The sequence below is a fragment of the Rhinopithecus roxellana genome, chromosome 8 (assembly GCF_007565055.1).
Source record: "Rhinopithecus roxellana isolate Shanxi Qingling chromosome 8, ASM756505v1, whole genome shotgun sequence".
Lineage (NCBI taxonomy): Eukaryota > Metazoa > Chordata > Mammalia > Primates > Cercopithecidae > Rhinopithecus > Rhinopithecus roxellana.
Window position 1 is genome coordinate 41,930,474 of NC_044556.1, and position 19,518 is coordinate 41,949,991.

General features: G+C 51.0%; 2 protein-coding genes across 3 annotated transcripts; one reads left to right on the plus strand and one right to left on the minus strand.

The window, feature by feature from the left end:
* Window positions 1–29: 29 nt before the first annotated feature.
* LOC104659598 (14 kDa phosphohistidine phosphatase) lies at window positions 30–639 on the minus strand. The gene is made up of 2 exons (XM_010359682.2): window positions 350–639; window positions 30–294 (listed from the first exon to the last, which is right to left on the minus strand). Exons 1-2 carry the CDS (start codon window positions 632–634, stop codon window positions 202–204), a joined length of 378 nt encoding a protein of 125 aa, XP_010357984.2. The 5' UTR covers window positions 635–639; the 3' UTR covers window positions 30–201.
* Window positions 640–12,033: 11,394 nt separating this feature from the next.
* On the plus strand, window positions 12,034–19,517 carry GBA (glucosylceramidase beta). 2 transcript variants are annotated; one of them, XM_030935769.1, is made up of 11 exons: window positions 12,034–12,221; window positions 12,589–12,676; window positions 13,547–13,738; window positions 13,864–14,010; window positions 14,953–15,086; window positions 15,297–15,469; window positions 16,027–16,264; window positions 17,210–17,434; window positions 18,137–18,300; window positions 18,670–18,786; window positions 18,881–19,517. In XM_030935769.1, the coding sequence occupies exons 1-11, from the start codon at window positions 12,204–12,206 to the stop codon at window positions 18,984–18,986; spliced, it is 1,602 nt and encodes a 533-aa protein (XP_030791629.1). In that variant the 5' UTR covers window positions 12,034–12,203; the 3' UTR covers window positions 18,987–19,517. The 2 variants fall into 2 exon arrangements, with proteins under 2 accessions (XP_030791629.1, XP_030791630.1); XM_030935770.1 differs by lacking the exon at window positions 18,670–18,786.
* The last annotated feature ends 1 nt before the right edge of the window (window position 19,518 follows it).

The window sequence follows — 19,518 nt, forward strand, 5'->3', positions numbered from 1 at the left end:
TTTTTTTTTTTTTTTTTTTTTTTTTTGGCGTGGCAACATGTTTAATTCTGTGGCCAAGCTAGCCTGTCTGCAAAGCCTGGCAGATAGCACGTCACCAGGAGCTGCCGCAGAAGCAGGCAGGGCCAACCCTGAAAGGGGTGCAGGCAAAGGCGGGGGCTCCGACATGGCTGCTGGAGGTAGCAGGCCCCAGGCTGGGAGTGCTCAGTAGCCATCGTTAGCCCAGGTAACCTCGTAGTCGGGGTACTTGGCTTTGATTTTCTCAGTTGAAATGGCGTGCTGGGCAGGACCATAGGCCTTGAGGGTGGATCCTGGGGCTTGAGGCACCCAGAGGGACGCACGTGGCTTTCATCATGGAGTAGCCGTACACGTGAATCTTCTTGTCCTGGCTCTGGTGGGAGATGCGTCCGCCGCCCAGACACTCACAGTCACAGCCCTGCTTCTGCATGTCGCCCGACACTTTGTCGTAGATGTCCGCATGGTACTCGGCCCACTTGTAGCCGCGCACGATCTCCTTGCTCTCCGCAGCCGGAGCCCCGGAGCGCGGAGCCGAGTGGACTCGGATCAGCACATACTTGAAGACGCCGTGGGAGTCGATGTCCACATCAGGAATGTGAGCGAGGTCCGCCGCCGCCATGTTCTTCGTCCCGGAGGTCCATGGCTTTAAATACCATCTTTCTATGTGTGAATGCATAACTCCAGCCTTGACCTCTCATGAGCGCCATCCAACTCAGCATATCTGCTTGGATGTCTAATGGGCATTTCAGATTCAACATGGCCACAACTGAACTCTTGATTCCACCCCAGCATCTGTTATTTTTCCACTGTTCCCATCTCAATGGTACCTCCATTACCCACTTGCACATTCCAAAAGCTCAGGAACCATGGTGACTTATTTTCCCATATCCAACACAACCAATCCTATCCTGAATTCATCCATGTCCCACCACCTCCCCAGCTACGTAGCTCCAGCCACCCCCTCTCCACAACTTCTGAATCAGTCTTTCACTTTTCCCAGCAATCCATTCTCCACTCAGCAAAATGATAAAGCATGTCATATCAAGGCTCTGCCTCAATTTAATGGCTTCCCATTGTATTTAGAATCATCTCCAAACTCCCAGAGACTATGGTCAGCTACAATCTGGCCCACCTTTTATTCCAGCCAAATTTCCTCACAGCACAAGGATGTTTACACCTGCTGTTTTTCAAGCATGAAACCTTCAGCCCCTATATCTGGTGCTGTCATCTAATGTCAGGTTTTAGCTCCATTCTTTTTTTTTTTTTTTTTTTTTTTTTTTTTTTTTTTTTTGAGACGGAGTCTCACTCTGTTGCCCGGGCTGGAGTGCAGTGGCCGGATCTCAGCTCACTGCAAGCTCCGCCTCCCGGGTTTACGCCATTCTCCTGCCTCAGCCTCCCGAGTAGCTGGGACTACAGGCGCCCGCCATCTCGCCCGGCTAGTTTTTTTGTATTTTTTAGTAGAGACGGGGTTTCACCGTGTAGACCAGGATGGTCTCGATCTCCTGACCTCGTGATCCGCCCGTCTCGGCCTCCCAAAGTGCTGGGATTACAGGCTTGAGCCACCGCGCCCGGCCTTAGCTCCATTCTTACGATTTCAGTAAGCACCCAATCCCCATCCCAGTCATTCTATCACATAGCCATGTTTTTTTGTTTGGTTTTGTCTTTTTTTGAAACAGAGTCTTGCTCTGTTACCCAGGCTGGAGTGCAGTGGTGTGATTTGGGCTCACTGCAACGTTCCACCTCCTGGGTTCAAGCAATTCTCCTGACTCAGCCTCCCGAGTAGCTGGGATTACAGGCACCCGTCCCCATGCCCGCCCAGCTAAGTTTTGTATTTTTAGTAGAGATAGAGCTTCACCATGTTGGCCAGGCTGGTCTCAAACTCCTGACCTCAAGTAATCCGCCTGCCTCGGTCTCCCAAAGTGCTGGGATTACAAGTGTGACCCACCACGCCTGGCCACATAGTCATGGTTTGAGCATGTATCACTATCTAACATTATCATTTTTTGTTTATATATTTGTGTCGTCCCATAGAATGTTAAGGTCCCAAGATCAGGGACTTGCTCATTGAACTGGCTCTAACACTCAGTATGTCCTCAACAAACACTCGTTAAGATACTAACGTGGCAGGGTGGGGCCTTGTAAACAGCTTCAGGACCCTGTGCTTGTAGGAGCAACGTGGTGCCCTACAAGGAAGACAGGGAGGATGCAGGAGCACTGCCCAGAGATGGCGTCAGGCTGCAAGACTTCTTGAATAATTCACCATCATAACAACCCAACCTCAGGAAGGGCTGGGGCACAGCCAGGACGAAATATTAGGTAGGAGGCGGCGGACACTGGGATTCCCAAGGGGCAGCTTCTGGGCATTGGACGTTCCCTAACCTGAGGCTCTCTAAAGAGGAAGGTTAGGAATCCTCTGAACTTCGGTGGGCTGAACTCACTGCGGGAATTCAATCGTCCCCCGCCACCACGGGTCTACTAGCAAGAAAACGCCGACACGCATGCGTAGTTCTCGTGTTCGGGGCCCTCTCCCTTTCCAAATACGCTTGCGCCCCATCTGGGCTACGGCTGGCCAGCGAGAGTTGTCCGTCTTCAAGTTGACCAATGAGACTTGTGAAAGGGCTCTGAGTCCCGCCTCTGGACGAGAGACCGTCTCTTTTCCAAGTGAGGACCCGCCCCGCCTCCCCAGGGTTGCTTTTCTCGCGGCTGCGGGTGGTGGGGCTGCATCCTGGCTTCCGCGTTTTACTGCGCGCGGCCACAGTCTCCAGTCCCGCCCACGCGCCTTTGCAGCCTGTGGTGGGATTTCCTTTTGCCTCCGGTTGGGGCTGCTGTTTCTCTTCGCCGACGGTAGGCGTAATGAATATTTCGACCTTTGGATCTTAGCTGTCCCCTCCCTGCGTTCCCACTTAACCTTTTTCACCATTATTATTATTTTTTATTATTATTATTTTTTTTTACGGAGTCTCCCTGTGTCGCCCAGGCTGGAGTGCAACGGCGCCTTCTTGGCTCACTGAAACATCCACCTCCCGGGTTCAAGCCATTCTCCTACCTCAGCCTCTCAAGTACGTGGGATTACAGGCACCCGCCACCACCCACGGCTACTTTTTTGTATCTTTTGGTAGAGACGGGGTTTCACCATGTTGGTCAGGCTGGTCTCCAGTTCCTGACCTCCTGATCCGCCCGCCTCGGCCTCCCAAAGTGCTGTGATTATAGGCGTGAGCCACCGCGCCCGGCCAACCATCATTATTATTTTTAACGGTAAGGATGGTCAAATTTTACTAATGAAGAAGAGATTATAAAATCTTCAAGTCCTTATATCCACTTGCTTTTTGAGGGGTGGAGTGGGAAGAAGGTTATATAATTCATGCATTCTTCAGACATGTGACAAACATTCATGGAGCACGGCGACGAGCGCCGGGGTTGGGATGCACACTGGAGCTGCAGATGGGTGCCAGGATGGACTGGTCGCTACCCTGCCTGCTGACGATCAGGCCATTGTTTTTGATGAACTGGGCGCTATAACTGCCATTAAGCTATTTGTACAATTAATCACAACAGTGATAAGAGCGACAAAGGAGCTACTTGGGAGTCCAAGTCGGGAGGACTGCTTGAGGCCCAGATTTCAGGATCAGCCTGAGAGATAGAGCAAGACAGTGTCTCAAAAAAGGCGCGGCGAGGGGGGTGGTAGTGACAACCATGTGAAGGCCAAGAGTTTGTGTTACAGGAGGTGTGGGGTTGGGGCCGCCTGGGGCGAGGTTCTTAGAGAAAGTTACATCCGGGCTGAATTCTGAAAGAGTAAGTGTTAACTAGGCTAAGTGGTGGGGAAGAGTGGGGTGTGCTGAAGGAAGGGATGAAAAACCTGGCAAGTCCATGGCAGGAGTAATTGGATGCTGGTACCCCTACACACTCGCCTTCTACAGTCTGATTTCTAAGCAGCAGCTAACGTGATCATTTAAAAATACACATCTGGGCCGGGCGCGGTGGCTCAAGCCTGTAATCCCAGCACTTTGGGAGGCCGAGACGGGCGGATCACGAGGTCAGGAGATCGAGACCATCCTGGCTAACACGGTGAAACCCCGTCTCTACTAAAAATACAAAAAAATTAGCCTGGCGAGGTGGCGGGCGCCTGTAGTCCCAGCTACTCGGGAGGCTGAGGCAGGAGAATGGCGAAAACCCGGGAGGCGGAGCTTGCAGTGAGCTGAGATCTGGCCACTGCACTCCAGTCCGGGCGACAGAGCGAGACTCCGCCTCAAAAAAAAAAAAAAATAAATAAATAAATAAATAAATAATAAAAATACACATCTGGGCCAAGCGTGGTGTCACATGCCTGTAATCCCAGCACTTTGGGAGGCTAAGGCAAGTGGATCACCTGAGGTCAGGAGTTCGAGACAAGCCTGGCCATCATGGTGAAACCCCGTCTCTACCAAAAATACAAAAATTAGCCGGGCATGGTGGTCCACGCCTTTAATCCCAGCTACTTGGGAGGCTGAGGCAGGATAATCACTTGAACCCGGGAAGTGGAAGTTGCAGTGAGCCGAGATCACGGCGCCACTGCACTCCAGCCTGGGTGACAGAGTGAGACTCTGTCTCAAAATAAATAAATTTAAAAAATAAAAATACACATCTGATCTTGTCGCTTCTCCTGCACCAAGTTCTACAGTGAATTTCTATCTTAGAACATAATTCAGATTACTGTGGCCACCAAGACCTACATAATCTGGCCTCCAGCTTCCTTCTCCAAGGTCTCTTTTTACTGCTATCTGTCTCACTCACATTGCTCCAGGACTTTCTACACTTTCACTTTATTTTTCTTTGTTTTCTTTCTTTTTTTTTTTTTTTGGAGACGGGGGTCTTGCTCTGTCACCTAGACTAGAGTGCAGTGGTGTGATCACGGCTCACTGCAGCCTCCGCCTTCTGGATTCAAGCAATTCTGCCTCAGCCTCCTGAGTAACAATACAGGCGGGCGCCACCAGGCCCAGCTAATTTTTGTATTTTTAGTAGAGACAGGGTTTCATCATGTTGTCCAGGCTGGTCTTGAACTCCTGACCTCAAGTGATCTGCCCACCTCGGCCTCCCAAAGTGCTGGGATTACAGGCGTGAACCACCGTGTCTGGCCCACTTTATTTTTCTTCTTAGCTATCACCTGAAATTATCTGGTTTTTTTTTTTGTTTTTTGTTTTGTCTACCACCCCCACTACAACATAAACTCCATAACCACCTGGGACTTTATCATCTTATTCATTGCTGTATCCCAGAACTGAGAACAGTGACTGGCACATGGTAGACACCCAATTAATATTTGTTGAATGTGTGAATCGGAGAGGGCATAGTAGGGGCGCATAACCCAGTCAGGGGTGTCAGGAAAATGGTTCTGGTAACAGTGATAGTAAGGCTAAGGCTTTAATGATGAGGAAGAGTAGTTACTCATTTTTTTTCAAGACGGGGAAGAAGAAAGGTTCAAAGCAGAGGGGATAGCAGTGGCAAGATGGAGTGTGGCCTTTTGGAGGAGGTGATTCAAGCATGTGGCCTGTAGAGAGGTGGCTCATGCCTGTAATCCCAGCACTTTAGGAGGCCAAGGCAGGCAGATTGAGTCAGGGAATTTGAGACCAGCATGGGCAACATATGGAGACCCCATTCCTACAAAAAAAAAAAAAAAAAAAAAAAGACTCCATCTTTTGTAAAGATGGAGTCTCTCTGTGTTGGTCAGGCTGGTCATGAACTCCTGGCCTTAAGGGACCCTCTTGCCTCAGCTTTTTAAAATGATGGGGTTGGCCAAGCATGGTGGCTCACGCCTGTAATCCTAGCACTTTAGGAGGCCAAAGCAGGCAGATTGCTTGAGTCAAGGAATTTGAGACCAGGGTGGGCAACATATGGAGACCCCATTTCTACAAAAATATATATATTTGTAAAGACAGAGTCTCCCTGTGTTGGTCAGCCTGGTCATGAACTCCAGGCCTTAAGGGATCCTCTTGCCTCAGCTTTTTTTTGAGACGGAGTCTTGCTCTGTTGCCCAGATTGGAGTGCAGTGGCGAGATCCCGGCTCACTGCAAGGTCCACCTCCCGGGTTCAGGCCATTCTCCTGCCTCAGCCTACCGAGTAGCTGGGACTACAGGCTCCTGCCAGCACGCCTGGCTAATTTTTTTTTGTATTTGTTAGTAGAGTCAGGGTTTTGCCATGTTGGCCAGGCTGGTCTTGAACTCCTGACCTCAGGTGATCCACCCGCCTTGGCCTCCCAAAGTGCTGGGATTACAGGCTTGAGCCACCATGCCTGGCTGCCTCAGCTTCTTAAAATGATGGGGTTGGCCGAGCACATTGGCTCATGTCTGTAATCCTACCACTTTGGGAGGCTGAGGCAAGTGGATCACCTGAGGTCAAGAGTTCGAGACCAGCCTGGCCAACATAGTGAAACCTCGTCTCTACTAAAAATACAAAAATTAGCCAGGCATGCTGGTGGGGGCCTGTAATCCCAGCTCCTTGGAAGGCTGAGGCAGGAGAATCGCTTGAACCCAGAAGGCGGAAGTTACAGTGAGCTGAGATTGTGCCATTGCATTCCAGCCTGGGCTTCAGAGAAAGACTCTGTCCCAAAAAAAAATAAAGAAAAAAAAAGATGGGGTTACAGGCACAAGCCACCACACCAGGCCTTAGCTAACTCTTTTTCAAGTGCTATACAAAGGGGATGGAGGAACGCAATGGTGGCCACCTAGTATGCTCCTAGTGGCCACTGCAGTGAGGCCTAGGTGTTTGAGGAGAGGCACCTAGAGTGGTGGCTCTCAGGTACCCCCTAGGGGCATTTTGGAAATTTGTGGGGCATCTTTAATAAAGACAATGATTAGGAGGCATTTGAGAATTTAGTGAATGGAGCCCAGGAAAGGTACAAATTCTGCAACATATAATACATTCCTGCACAAGGAAGAATTCACTCATTTCACCTGACTCTAAAATCAAATATAAATCAGTAGGACTTTATTACAAAATATTGCAGAAAAGTGGCCGGGCGCGGTGGCTCAAACCTGTAATCCCAGCACTTTGGGAGGCCGAGACGGGTGGATCACAAGGTCAGGAGATCGAGACCATCCTGGCTAATACGGTGAAACCCCGTCTCTACTAAAAAATACAAAAAACTAGCCGGGCAAGGTGGCGGGCGCCTGTAGTCCCAGCTACTCGGGAGGCTGAGGCAGGAGAATGGCGTGAACCTGGGAGGCGGAGCTTGCAGTGAGCTGAGATCCGGCCACTGCACTCCAGCCTGGGCGATAGAGCGAGACTCCGTCTCAAAAAAAAAAAAAAAAAAAATTGCAGAAAAGTTTCACAAGAATTTTTTGTAGAAAAAGCCCAATCAGGGCAGGACGCGGTGGCTCATGGCTGTAATCCCAGAACTTTGGGAGGCCTAGGCGGGTGGCTCAGCTGAGGTCAGGAGTTCGAGACCAGCCTGGCCAACATGGCGAAACCCTGACTCTACTAAAAATTCAAAAATTAGGCAGGTATGGTGGCGTGCTCCTGTAATCCCAGCTACTCAGGAGGGTGAGGCAGGAAAATCTACTCGGGAGGCTGAGGCAGGAAAATCGCTTGAACCCGAGAGGTGGAGGTTGCAGTGAGCTGAGATGGTGCCACTGCACTCCAGCCTTAGTGACAGAGCAAAACTCCATCTCAAAAAAATAAAAAATAAAAAGCCCGGCCGGGCGCGGTGGCTCAAGCCTGTAATCCCAGCACTTGGGAGGCTGAGACGGGCGGATCACAAGGTGAAGAGATAGAGACCATCCTGGCTAACGTGGTGAAACCCCGTCTCTACTAAAACAAAAAAAACTAGCTGGGCGAGGTGGCGGGCGCCTGTAGTCCCAGCTACTCAGGAGGCTGAGGCAGGAGAATGGCGTAAACCCGGGCGGCGGAGCTTGTAGTGAGCTGAGATCCGGCTACTGCACTCCACCCTGGGCGACAGAGTGAGACTCCGTCTCAAAACAAAAATTAAAATTAAAATTAAAATTAAAAAAAGCCCAATCAATCAAGCCAGGTGCAGTGGTGCTCCCCTCTAGTCCCAGCTATTTGGGAAGCTGAGACAGGAAGATCATTTGAGGGAAGGAGTTCAAGGTTGCAGTATGATCACGCCTGTGAATAACTGCTGCACTCCAGCCTGGGCAAAACAGAGAGACCCTGTTGCTAAAAAAAAAAAAAAAAAAAAAAAAAAAGCCTGGGCGCTATGGCTCAAGCATGTAATCCCAGCACTTTGGGAGGCTGAGGTGGGAGGACTACTTAAGACCAGCCTGTACAACACAGGAAGATCCCATCTTTACTTCCTGCTGACAGGTCAGAAATTAAAAACAATTAAAAAATTAAAGACAGCCATTTGTCTCTACAAAAATGAGCACACACTTGGAGTCCCAGCTATTCAGGAGGTTGAGGTGGTAGGATCACTTGAGTCCAGGAGATTGAGGCTACAGTGAGCCCTAATTGCACCACTTTACTCCAGCCTGGGTGACAGAGTGAGACCCTGTCTCCAAAAGAAAGAAAAATTTTAAAATCTCAAACATCTAGAAGGAAGCTTAAATAGAAAATATTGTCTTGAGGCTGGGCGCGGTGGCACATGCCTGTAATCCCTGCACTTTGGGAGACCGAGGCGAGTGGATCACAAGGTCAGGAGTTTGAGATCAGCCTGGCCAACATGGTGAAGCCCCATCTCTACTAAGAACATAAAAATTAGCTGGGCATGGCGGCGGGCACCTGTAATTCTAGCTACTTGGGAGGCTGAGGCTGGAGAATCGCTTGAACCCGGGAGGCAGAGGTTGCACTGAGCCAAGATCGTGCCACTGCACCCCAGCCTGGGCAACAAGAAAAAAACTCTGTCGCAAAAAAAAAAAAAAAAAAAAGGCCGGGCGTGGTGGCTCACGCCTGTAATCCCAGCATTTTGGGAGGCTGAGGAGGGCAGATCACGAAGTCAGGAGATGGAGACCATCCTGGCTAACACGGTGAAACCCTGTCTCTACTAAAAATACAAAAATTAGCCGGGCGTGGTGGCAGGCGCCTTTAGTCCCAGCTACTCCTGAGGCTGAGGCAGGAGAATGGCATGAACCTGGGAGGCGGAGCTTGCAGTGAGCCCGGATCTCGCCACTGCACTCCAGCCTGGGCAACAGAGCAAGACTCCGTCTCAAAAGAAGAAGAAGAAGAAAAGGCCAGGTGCAGTGACTCACGCCTGTAATCCCAGCACTTTGGGAGGCCGAGGCCGGCAGATCACGAAATCAGGAGGTCCAGACCATACCGGCTAACACAGTGAAACCCCGTCTCTACTGAAAATAGAAAAAATTAGCCGGGCGTGGTGACAGGCGCCTGTAGTCCCAGCTACTTGGGAGGCTGAGGCAGGAGAATTGCTTGAACCCAGGAGGTGGAGGTTGCAGTGAGCCGAGATTGTGCCACTGCACTCCAGCTTGGGTGACAGAGAGATACTCCGTGTCAAAAACAAAACAAAACAAAACAAAACAAAAAAAAACCGGACTGGGCGCAGTGCCTCACCCTGTAATCCCAGTGCTTTGCGAAGCCAAGGCAGGAGGATCCTTTGAGTTTAGGAGTTTGAGACCAACCTGCACAACACAGCAAGACCCTGTCTCTACAAAAAATACAGAAATTAGCCAGGTGTGGTGGTGTGCGCCTGTAGTCCCAGCTCTTCTGGAGGCTGAGGTGGGAGGATTACTTGAGTCCGAGAGGCAGAGGTTGCACTGAGCTGAAATCGAGCCACTACACTCCATCCAGGGCAACATACAGAGACCCTGTCTCAAACAAACAGAAAATTGCTCAGTACCTGGCCAAAAAAGAAGAGGCTCACTATGCAGAGGGAAAGAGGAAGGAGATGGCTGGATTTCTAAACTCAATAGAGCAGGAGAGGCAAATGTAGAATGTGCTCAGGAAGTATCTGTGAGATGAATGAACGTAAGGGAAGTAAGGTACTAGATATTGCCCTACCCAGAACAAATCCTGTGCAACATTTCCTTGAAAAGTGAGAAGTCTGGAAGAGGTGGATACTGACATAGTGGAGCAACTAGTTCAATTCTACAACTTGACAGCCACACCTCTGCCAGGCTGTCTACAAGGATGTTTAGAATGAGTAAGACATTCCTTCAAGGAACTCCAGGAACATAGGCCTAATATATTGCAATGTTTAGTGTCAAGCAGTGCACTAGAGACACATTATCACACTCAAACCTCACAACAATTCTCTGAGGTAGGAATTATCACTCCCCTTTCGTAGATGAAACAGAGGCTTAGAGTGCTTGATTTATTGAAGGTCAAACAGCCAGTAAATGGTGTAGCCAGGATTCCAACCTTGCCATCTCACTGAGACTGTACTTAATTACTGGAGGGACCGGGTGTGGTGGCTCGTGCTATAATCCCAGCTCCTTAGGAGGCTGAGGCTGGTGGATCACCTGAGGTCAGGGATTCAAGACCAGCCTGGCCAACATGGTGAAACCCCATCTCTACTAAAAATACAAACATTAGCTGGGCATGGTGGTGGGCTCCTGTAATCCCAGCTACTCAGGAGGCTGAGGCAGGGCAATTGCTTGAATCAGGGAGGCTGAGGCAGGGCCATTGCTTGAATCAGGGAGGTGGAGGTTGCAGTGAGTCGAGATCACACTGCACTCCAGCCTGGGCAACAGGGCAAGACTCGGTCTCAAAACCAAAAAAAAAGAAAAATTACTGGAGGAACCTAGAAGAAGAAATGATCAATTTTGTTTGGGGGTGTATCTAGAAAGACTTCACTGAGGTCATTTAAAGAACAAAAAGGATGGCTGGGGTCCAGCGCGGTGGCTCATGCCTGTAATCCTAGCACTTTCGAATACCAGGGCAGGCAGATCACCTGCGGTGCAGAGTTCGAGACCAGCCTGGTCAACATAGCGAAACCCCGTCTCTACTAAAAATAAATTAGCCGAGCGTGGTGGCAGGCACCTGTAATCCCAGCTACTTGGGAGGCTGAGGCAGGAGAATCACTCAAACCCAGGAGGCGGAGGTTGCAGTGAGCCGAGATCACGCCACTGCACTCCAGCCTGGGCAACAGAGCGAGACTCTGCCTCAAAAAACAACAACAACAAAAAAATACAAACAGCAGACAAGTAGTTCCCAGGTGCCTACAGTGGTCAGGCACTGCACTTACCTCACTGACTGCAGTAACCACCCTTTGAGGTGGTGGCATTGGAAAGGAAATTTTCCAAGCAAGGAAATAGACTGAGAGCTGGGGTTAGTCAGGTCATGACTGCGTGTGCCACTCCCACTAAATCTCATTTGATGTGGTTCGTGAGGCCACGGCACGGACAACTTCCTCCTTGTGTCCACTGAGGATACGGCTTTGTACAACACTTTCTGGTTTCTGAACTACTTACAAACCTCCCTGTCCTGTGAGAAAGGAAGAACAGTTATTACCATCTGCATCTGATGATGAAACAAAGGACACTGCAGAGGAGCAGCACTAACCACTCCTTCCCTCCAGTCCTGTCATCCCACTGCCGGTGTCCCACCCTCCTTGCACCCTGCACTTGACCAGCTAATAGGCCCCCTCACCTTTATCCTCTGTGAAGCCACCCTAGATAATTCCCCACCCACGAATGGTCCCTCCTCATCTCAGAGAGCTCTCTATGCACACCTGTTACCGTTTCTGTCTTTATCTGTAAATATCTGTGTGTCTGACTTCCATGCCTCACACGCCTCTATAGGGCAAAGACTGTGTCTTAAACATCTCGGTATTGTCAGTATTTTGCACAGTGAAGTTTTTTTTTTTTTTTTAATCATATCAGCTTTATTTGGACCTTTTTTGACATTTCTATCAAAAAAGCAGTGTACCTGCTATGGTTCCCATTCTCTGGGATTTAGAAGCCTCTACCTCATTCTCCACCCAAATCTGTGTTCTAGGCTCTTCCTAAAGTTGTGACCCATACATGCCCTCCAGAGTTTTATAGCGCATATAATCTGTAACAGATGGGAGGAAGCCAATTGCCCTTTAGAAATATGCCTGCAATTGCCTCACTTCCTGTGTCATGTGACTCTCCCAGTCATCACATGACCCATCCATGTCAGGAAGTCGGAATTACTTGCAGGGCTAACCTAGTGCCTATAGCTACGGCAGGTACCTGCATCCTTGTTTTTGTTTAGTGGATCCTCTATCCTTCAGAGACTCTGGAACCCCTGTGGTCTTCTCCTCATCCAATGACCCTGAGGTGATGGAGTTTTCCAGAGAGGTAAGAGAGAGAGCTCCCAATCAGCATTGTCACAGTGCTTCTGGAATCCTGGCACTGGAATTCAGTGAATGACAGACTCTCTTTGAATCCAGGGCCATCATGGCTCTTTGAGCAAGGCACAGATGGAGGGAGGGGTCGAAGTTGAAATGGGTGGGAAGAGTGGTGGGGAGCGTCCTGATTTGGGGTGGGCAGAGAGTTGTCATCAGAAAGGTTGCAGGGAGAGCTGCACCCAGGTGTCTGTGGGCCTTGTCCTAATGAATGTGGGAGACTAGGCCATGGGCACCCAAAGGCAGCTAAACCCTGCCCAGGAGAGTAGTTGAGGGGGGAGAGGGGCTTGCTTTTCAGCCACTCCTCATTCTGTCCTCAGGAATGTCCCAAGCCTTCGGGTAGGGTAAGCATCATGGCCGCCAGCCTCACAGGATTGCTTCTACTTCAGGCAGTGTCATGGGCATCAGGTAAGTGAGTCAAGGCGGTGGCGAGGTAGCACAGAGGCTCCCTTCTGCCTCATAGTCCTTTGGTAGCCTTCCAGTACTCTGGTGGTAGACTTTTAATAGGTGCTCAATAAATCCTTTTGAGTGACTGAGACCAACTTTGGGGTGAGGATTTTGTTTTTTTTTTCTTTTGAGGCAGTCTTACTCTGTTGCCTGGGCTGGAGTGCAGTGGTGTGATCTTGGCTCATTCCAACCTCTGCCTCCCAGGCTCAAGCGATTCTCTTGCTTCAGCCTCCCGAGTAGCTGGGATTACAGGCGGCCACCACCATGCCCCGCTAATTTTTTTTTTTTTTTTTTTTTTTTTTTTTTTTTTGAGACAGAGTCTTGCTCTGCTGCCCAGGCTCGAGTACAGTGGCCGGCTCTCAGCTCACTGCAAGCTCCGCCTCCCGGGTTCAAGCCATTCTCCTGTCTCAGCCTCCCGAGTAACTGGGACTACAGGCGCCCGCCTCGTCGCCCGGCTAGTTTTTTGTATTTTTTTAGTAGAGACGGGGTTTCACCGTATTAGCCAGGATGGTCTCGATCTCCTGACCTCATGATCCGCCCGTCTCGGCCTCCCAAAGTGCTGGGATTACAGGCTTGAGCCACCGTGCCCGGCCAATTTTTGTATTTTTAGTAGAGACGGGGTTTCACCATGCTGGCAAGGTAGGTCTTGAACTCCTGACCTCAGGTGATCCGCCTACCTCGGCCTCCTGAAGTGCTGAGATTATAGGTGTGAACCCCTGCCCTGGCCAAGGGGTGAGGAATTTGAAACCGTGTTCACTCTGTTCTAGTGGACGTGTCCATTCTCCATGTCTTCATCAGACCTCACCTCTGCTTGCACTCCCTCCCTCCCAGGTGCCCGCCCCTGCATCCCTAAAAGCTTCGGCTACAGCTCGGTGGTCTGTGTCTGCAATGCCACCTACTGTGACTCTCTTGAGCCCCTGACCTTTCCTGCCCTCGGTACCTTCAGCCGCTATGAGAGTACACGCAGTGGGCGACGGATGGAGCTGAGTACAGGGACCATCCAGGCCAATCGCACGGGCACAGGTAACCATTACACCCCTCACCCCCCTGGGCCAGGCTGGGTCCTCCTAGAGGTAAATGGTGTCAGTGATCACCATGAAGTCTCCCCCCTGAGCACTGACACCCTTATTCCCTGTGGATGTCCTCAGGCCTGCTACTGACCCTGCAGCCAGAACAGAAGTTCCAGAAAGTGAAGGGATTTGGAGGGGCCATGACAGATGCTGCTGCTCTCAACATCCTTGCCCTGTCACTCCCTGCCCAAAATTTGCTACTTAAATCGTACTTCTCTGAAGAAGGTGAGGAGGAAGGGGACAAGATGACATAGCGCCATTGACACTTTTTGTTTTTTTATTTTTTAATTTTTTTGAGACAGAATCTCACTCTGCTCAGTCGCCGAGACAGGAGTGCAGAGGGCATGATCTCCACCCACAGCAACCTCTGCCTCCCAGGCTATAGTGATTCTCCTGCCTCAGCCTCCTGAGTAGCTGGAATTATAGGCATGTGCCACTACCACCTGGCTAATTTTTGTATTTTTAGTAGAGACGGTTTCATCATGTTGACCAGGCTAGGCTTAAACTCCTGACCTCAAATGATCCACCTGCCTTGGCCTCCCAAAATGCTGGGATTACAGGTGTGAGCCACCGAGCCCAGCCAGCACGTTTCTCTTTTTTTTTGAGGAGTCTCGCACTGTCGCCCAGGCTGGAGTGCAGTGGCACAATCTCGGCTCACTGCAACCTCCACTTCCTGGGTTCAAGTGATTCTCCTGTCTCAGCCTTCCGAGTACCTGGGATTACAGGTGCCTGCCACCATGCCCGGCTCATTTTCTGTATTTTTAGTAGAGATGGGGTTTCACTATGTTGGCCAGGATGATAGCGAACTCCTGACCTTGTGATCTGCCCGCCTCAGCCTCCCAAAGTGCTGGGATTACAGGCATGAGCCGCCAACACTTTTCTTTGCCCTTTTTTTGGACCCTGACTTCTGCCCATCCCTGACATTTGGTTCCTGTTTTAATGCCCTCTGAAATAAGATTTCCCTGCTTATCATCTGCTAACTATTATGGACTCAGGCTCAGAAAGGCCTGTGCTTCACCCAGGTGCCTGCCTCCACAGGTTCCAACCCAGGAGCCCAAGTTCCCTTTGGCCCTGACTCAGACACTATTAGGACTGACAAGTGATAAGTAGAGTCCCATACTCTCCTATTGATTCAGACTACCATATCTTGATCATCCTTTTCTGTAGGAATCGGATATAACATCATCCGCGTACCCATGGCCAGCTGTGACTTCTCCATCCGCACCTACACCTATGCAGACACCCCTGATGATTTCCAGTTGCACAACTTCAGCCTCCCAGAGGAAGATACCAAGCTCAAGGTAAGCATTCTAGCTTTTTCAGGCTCTGATGGCCCTGATGTCTGGGGGTTGAGAAGCTGTAGGGTAGGTCTGCTTGTAGAGACGTTTTGTCCCCTGCTATTTTGTCCCCGGGGTGGGAGGGTGGGGGCTGATGGCTGAACCGGATGCACTGGTTGGGCTAGTATGTGTTCCAACTCTGGGTGCTTCTCTCTTCACTACCTTTGTCTTTAGATACCCCTGATTCACCGAGCCCTGCAATTGGCCCAGCATCCCGTTTCACTCCTTGCCAGCCCCTGGACATCACCCACTTGGCTCAAGACCAATGGAGCGGTGAATGGGAAGGGGTCACTCAAAGGACAGCCCGGAGACATCTACCACCAGACCTGGGCCAGATACTTTGTGAAGTAAGGGATCAGCAAGGCTGTGGGATCAGGACTGGCCTCCCCTTTGGCCACGCTGATCTGTGTCCCAACCCTCAACCTAGTTCCACTTCCAGATCTGCCTCTCCTCAGCTCACCTTTCTACCTTCTGGGCCTTTCAGACTTGGGCCTGTCAGTCTTGCCCACTCCATCAGGCTTCCTGTTCTCTCGGTCTGGCCCACTTTCTTTTTCTTCTTTTTTTTTTTTTGAGAAGTAGTGTCTCTCTCTGTCACCCAGGCTGGAGTGCCATGGCGCCATCTTCGCTCACTGTAACCTCTGCCTCTCAAGTTCAAGCGATTCTCCTGCCTCAGCCTTCCAAGTAGCTGGGATTACAGGCGCCTGCCACCATGCCCAGCTAATTTTTCTGTTTTTAGTAGACACGGGGTTTCCCCAGGTTGGGCAGGCTGTTCTCTAACTCCTGACCTCAAGTGATCTACCTGCCTCGGCCTCCCAAAGTGCTGGGATTACAGACGTGAGCCAACACATCCAGCTGGTCTGCTCCACCTTCTTGGCTGGATCACTCGTGACCTTTCTCTTGCCAGGTTCCTGGATGCCTATGCCGAGCACAAGTTACAGTTCTGGGCAGTGACAGCTGAAAATGAGCCTTCTGCTGGGCTACTGAGTGGATACCCCTTCCAGTGCCTGGGCTTCACCCCTGAACATCAGCGAGACTTCATTGCCCGTGACCTAGGTCCTACCCTCGCCAACAGTACTCACCACAATGTCCGCCTGCTCATGCTGGATGACCAACGCTTGCTGCTGCCCCACTGGGCAAAGGTGGTAAGGCCCAGACCTGCATGGTGCTCCAGTGACTTTCAAATCTAGCCTCCAAATGACTGGCTCCCAAACTTAGAGCAATTTCTCTACCCAACTGTGGATTCCTAGAGCACCACTCCCCTGGACCTCCAGGGTGCCATGGATCCCACAGTTGTCACTGTAAACCTTTCTAGGGGCCAGGCGAGGTGGCTCACTCATGTAACCCCAGCACTTTGGGAGGCCGAGGCGGGCGGATCACCTGAGGTCAGGAGTTTAAGACCAGCCTGGCCAACGTGTTGAAACCCTGTCTCTACTAAAATAAAAAAAAAAATTATCTGGGCATGATGGTGGGTGCCTGTAATCCCAGCTACTTGGGAGGCTGAGAAGGGAGAATCAGTTGAACCCGGGAGATGGTGGTTGTGGTGAGATGAGATCGTGCCACTGCACTCCAGTCCGGGCGACTGAGTGAGACTCCATCTCAAAAAAAAAAAAAAAAAAAAAAAAAAACCTCTCTAGGCTTGGGGCGGTGGCTCATGTCTGTAATCTCAGCACTATGGGAGGCCAAGGTGGGTGGATCACTTGAACCTAAGAAATTCAAGACCAGCCTGGGAAACATGGTGAAATCCCATCTCTACAAAAAAAACAAAAACTATATATATGTGTATACACACACACACACACACACACACAAATTAGCTGGGTGTGGCACCCGTGTAGTCCCAGCTACTCACGAGGCTAATGCGGGAGGATCAATTGATCCTAGGAAGTCAAGGCTGCAGTGAGCTGTGATTGTGCCACTGTACTCCAGCCTGAGTGATGGAGTTATATCCTGTCTCAAAAAAAAAATATCTCCCCAAATCTCTCTAGTTGCATTCTTCCCATCACCCATTGCCAGGATTCCTACAAGAGGAATTAGAAGTTCCAGAAGACTGTGTGCAAGGTCCAGGGTCACGTGCTCTTCCTTTGCAGGTACTGACGGACCCAGAGGCAGCTAAGTATGTTCATGGCATTGCTGTACATTGGTACCTGGACTTTCTGGCTCCAGCCAAAGCCACCCTAGGGGAGACACACCGCCTGTTCCCCAACACCATGCTCTTTGCCTCAGAGGCCTGTGTGGGCTCCAAGTTCTGGGAGCAGAGTGTGCGGCTAGGGTCCTGGGATCGAGGGATGCAGTACAGCCACAGCATCATCACGGTAAGCCACCCCAGTCTGCCTTCCTGCAAAGCACACCTCAGACCCCTTAGTAGTCTCACCAAAGACTGACAGACCTTTCCTGTCCAGCTTTCCCCAGCTGGCCTGCCCTTTTGGGCAACTGGGGAACCATGATTCCCTGTCTTGCCTTTCCTTCACAGGTCTGCACACCTCATTGCCCTTTTTTTTTTCTTTTGAGACAAAGTTTGGCTCTGTCGCCCAGGCTGGAGTGCAGTGGCATGATCTCGGCTCACTGCAAGCTCCGCCACCCGGGTTCACGTCATTCTCCTGCCTCAGCTTCCCAAGTAGCTGGGACTACAGGTGCCTGCCACCACGACCAGCTAATTTTTTTTGTATTTTTAGTAGAGACGGGGTTTCACCGTGTTAGCCAGGATGGTCTCGATCTCCTGACCTTGTGATCCGCCCACCTCAGCCTCCCAAAGCGCTGGGATTACAGGCATGAGCCACCACACCCGGCTCATAGCCCCTTTTGCAACTACTGACGCACTTGCACCTGCCTCAGACTTCTCAGCTCCCCTTGAGATGCCTCAATCTTCATACCCCCAACTCCTTAGAAGCTAAGGAATGTGCCCCTCACAGGGCTGAGCTACCCACAGCCACGTCTCCCTCATGTGACCCTTACCTACAGTCTCTGGGGACCCCCAGTGTTGAGCCTTTGTCTCTTTGCCTTTGTCCTTACCCTAGAACCTCCTGTACCATGTGGTCGGCTGGACCGACTGGAACCTCGCCCTGAACCTCGAAGGAGGACCCAATTGGGTGCGTAATTTTGTCGACAGTCCCGTCATTGTAGACATCACCAAGGACACATTTTACAAACAGCCCATGTTCTACCACCTTGGTCACTTCAGGTGAGTGGAGGGCGGGCACCCCCATTCCATACCAGGCTTATCATCTCCTACATCAGATGGCTTACATCACTCTACACCATGAGGGAGCAGGAAGGTGTTTAGGGTGGAACCTCGGGAGGGGCACACCCATCCCCTTTTGCACCATGGAGGCAGGAAGTGACTAGGTAGCAACAGACAACCCCAATGCCTGAGGCTGGACTGCGATGTAGAAAAGCAGGGTCAGTGCCCAGCAGCATGGCTCCAGGTCTAGAGACCCAGGGCAGAGCTTCTGCAGGAGTTATGGGGTGAGTATATGGGTGGGTGACTTCTTAGATGAGGGTTTCATGGGCAGTACCCCGAGGGACTCTGACCATCTGTTCCCACATTCAGCAAGTTCATTCCTGAGGGTTCCCAGAGAGTGGGGCTGGTTGCCAGTCAGAAGAACGACCTGGACACAGTGGCACTGATGCATCCCGATGGCTCTGCCGTTGTGGTCGTGCTAAACCGGTGAGGGCAATAGTGGGGTCTGGGAAGTGGGCTGAAGACAGGGTCGGGGGCCTTGGCAGGATCACACTCTTAGCTTCTCCTCCCCACTCCCTAGCTCCTCTAAGGATGTGCCTCTTACCATCAAGGATCCTGCCGTGGGCTTCCTGGAGACGATCTCACCTGGCTACTCCATTCACACCTACCTGTGGCGTCGCCAGTGATGGAGTGGATACTCAAGCTCAGCCTGGGCATTAAAGGGACAGAGTCAGCTCACACGCTGTCTGTGGCTAAAGAGGGCACAGCAGAGCCAGGGTGAGCTTACAGCGAAATAATTCCAAGGGCAGTGGTTTGGGTGATTCACTTTCCCCTCTAGGTGGTGCCAGGGGCTGGAGGCCCCTAGATAAAGATCAGTAAGCCCCAGTGTCCCCCCAGCCACCATGCTTATGTGAACGTGCACTGTGTGCTACTTGTTTTGGAAACTGGGCCTGGGCCCAGGCTTAGGGTGAGCTCACTGTTGTACAAACACAAGATGAAGGGTGAGGCTAAGGAAAAGAAGAGACTAGGAAAGCTGGGCCCAAAACTGGAGACTGTTTGTCTTTCCTGGAGATGCAGAACTGGGCCCGTGGAGCAGCAGTGTCAGCATCAGGGCGGAAGCCTTAAAGCAGCAGCAGGTGTGCCCAGGCACCCAGATGGTTCCTGTGGGACTAGCCAGGAAAAATGGCAGCTCTTAAAGGATAAAATGTTTGAGCCCAG

Bases quoted from the DNA above. Each gene is read 5' to 3' on its own strand.
- GBA (XM_030935769.1), top strand. The intron at 16,265-17,209 runs GTAAGGCCCAGA...CTTCCTTTGCAG, and splicing joins TGCCCCACTGGGCAAAGGTG to GTACTGACGGACCCAGAGGC. The intron at 18,301-18,669 runs GTGAGTGGAGGG...TCCCACATTCAG, and splicing joins TACCACCTTGGTCACTTCAG to CAAGTTCATTCCTGAGGGTT.
- LOC104659598 (XM_010359682.2), bottom strand. From the start codon at position 634: ATGGCGGCGGCGGACCTCGCTCACATTCCTGATGTGGACATCGACTCC. The intron at 295-349 runs ATGAAAGCCACG...TCCACCCTCAAG, and splicing joins ACGTGTACGGCTACTCCATG to GCCTATGGTCCTGCCCAGCA.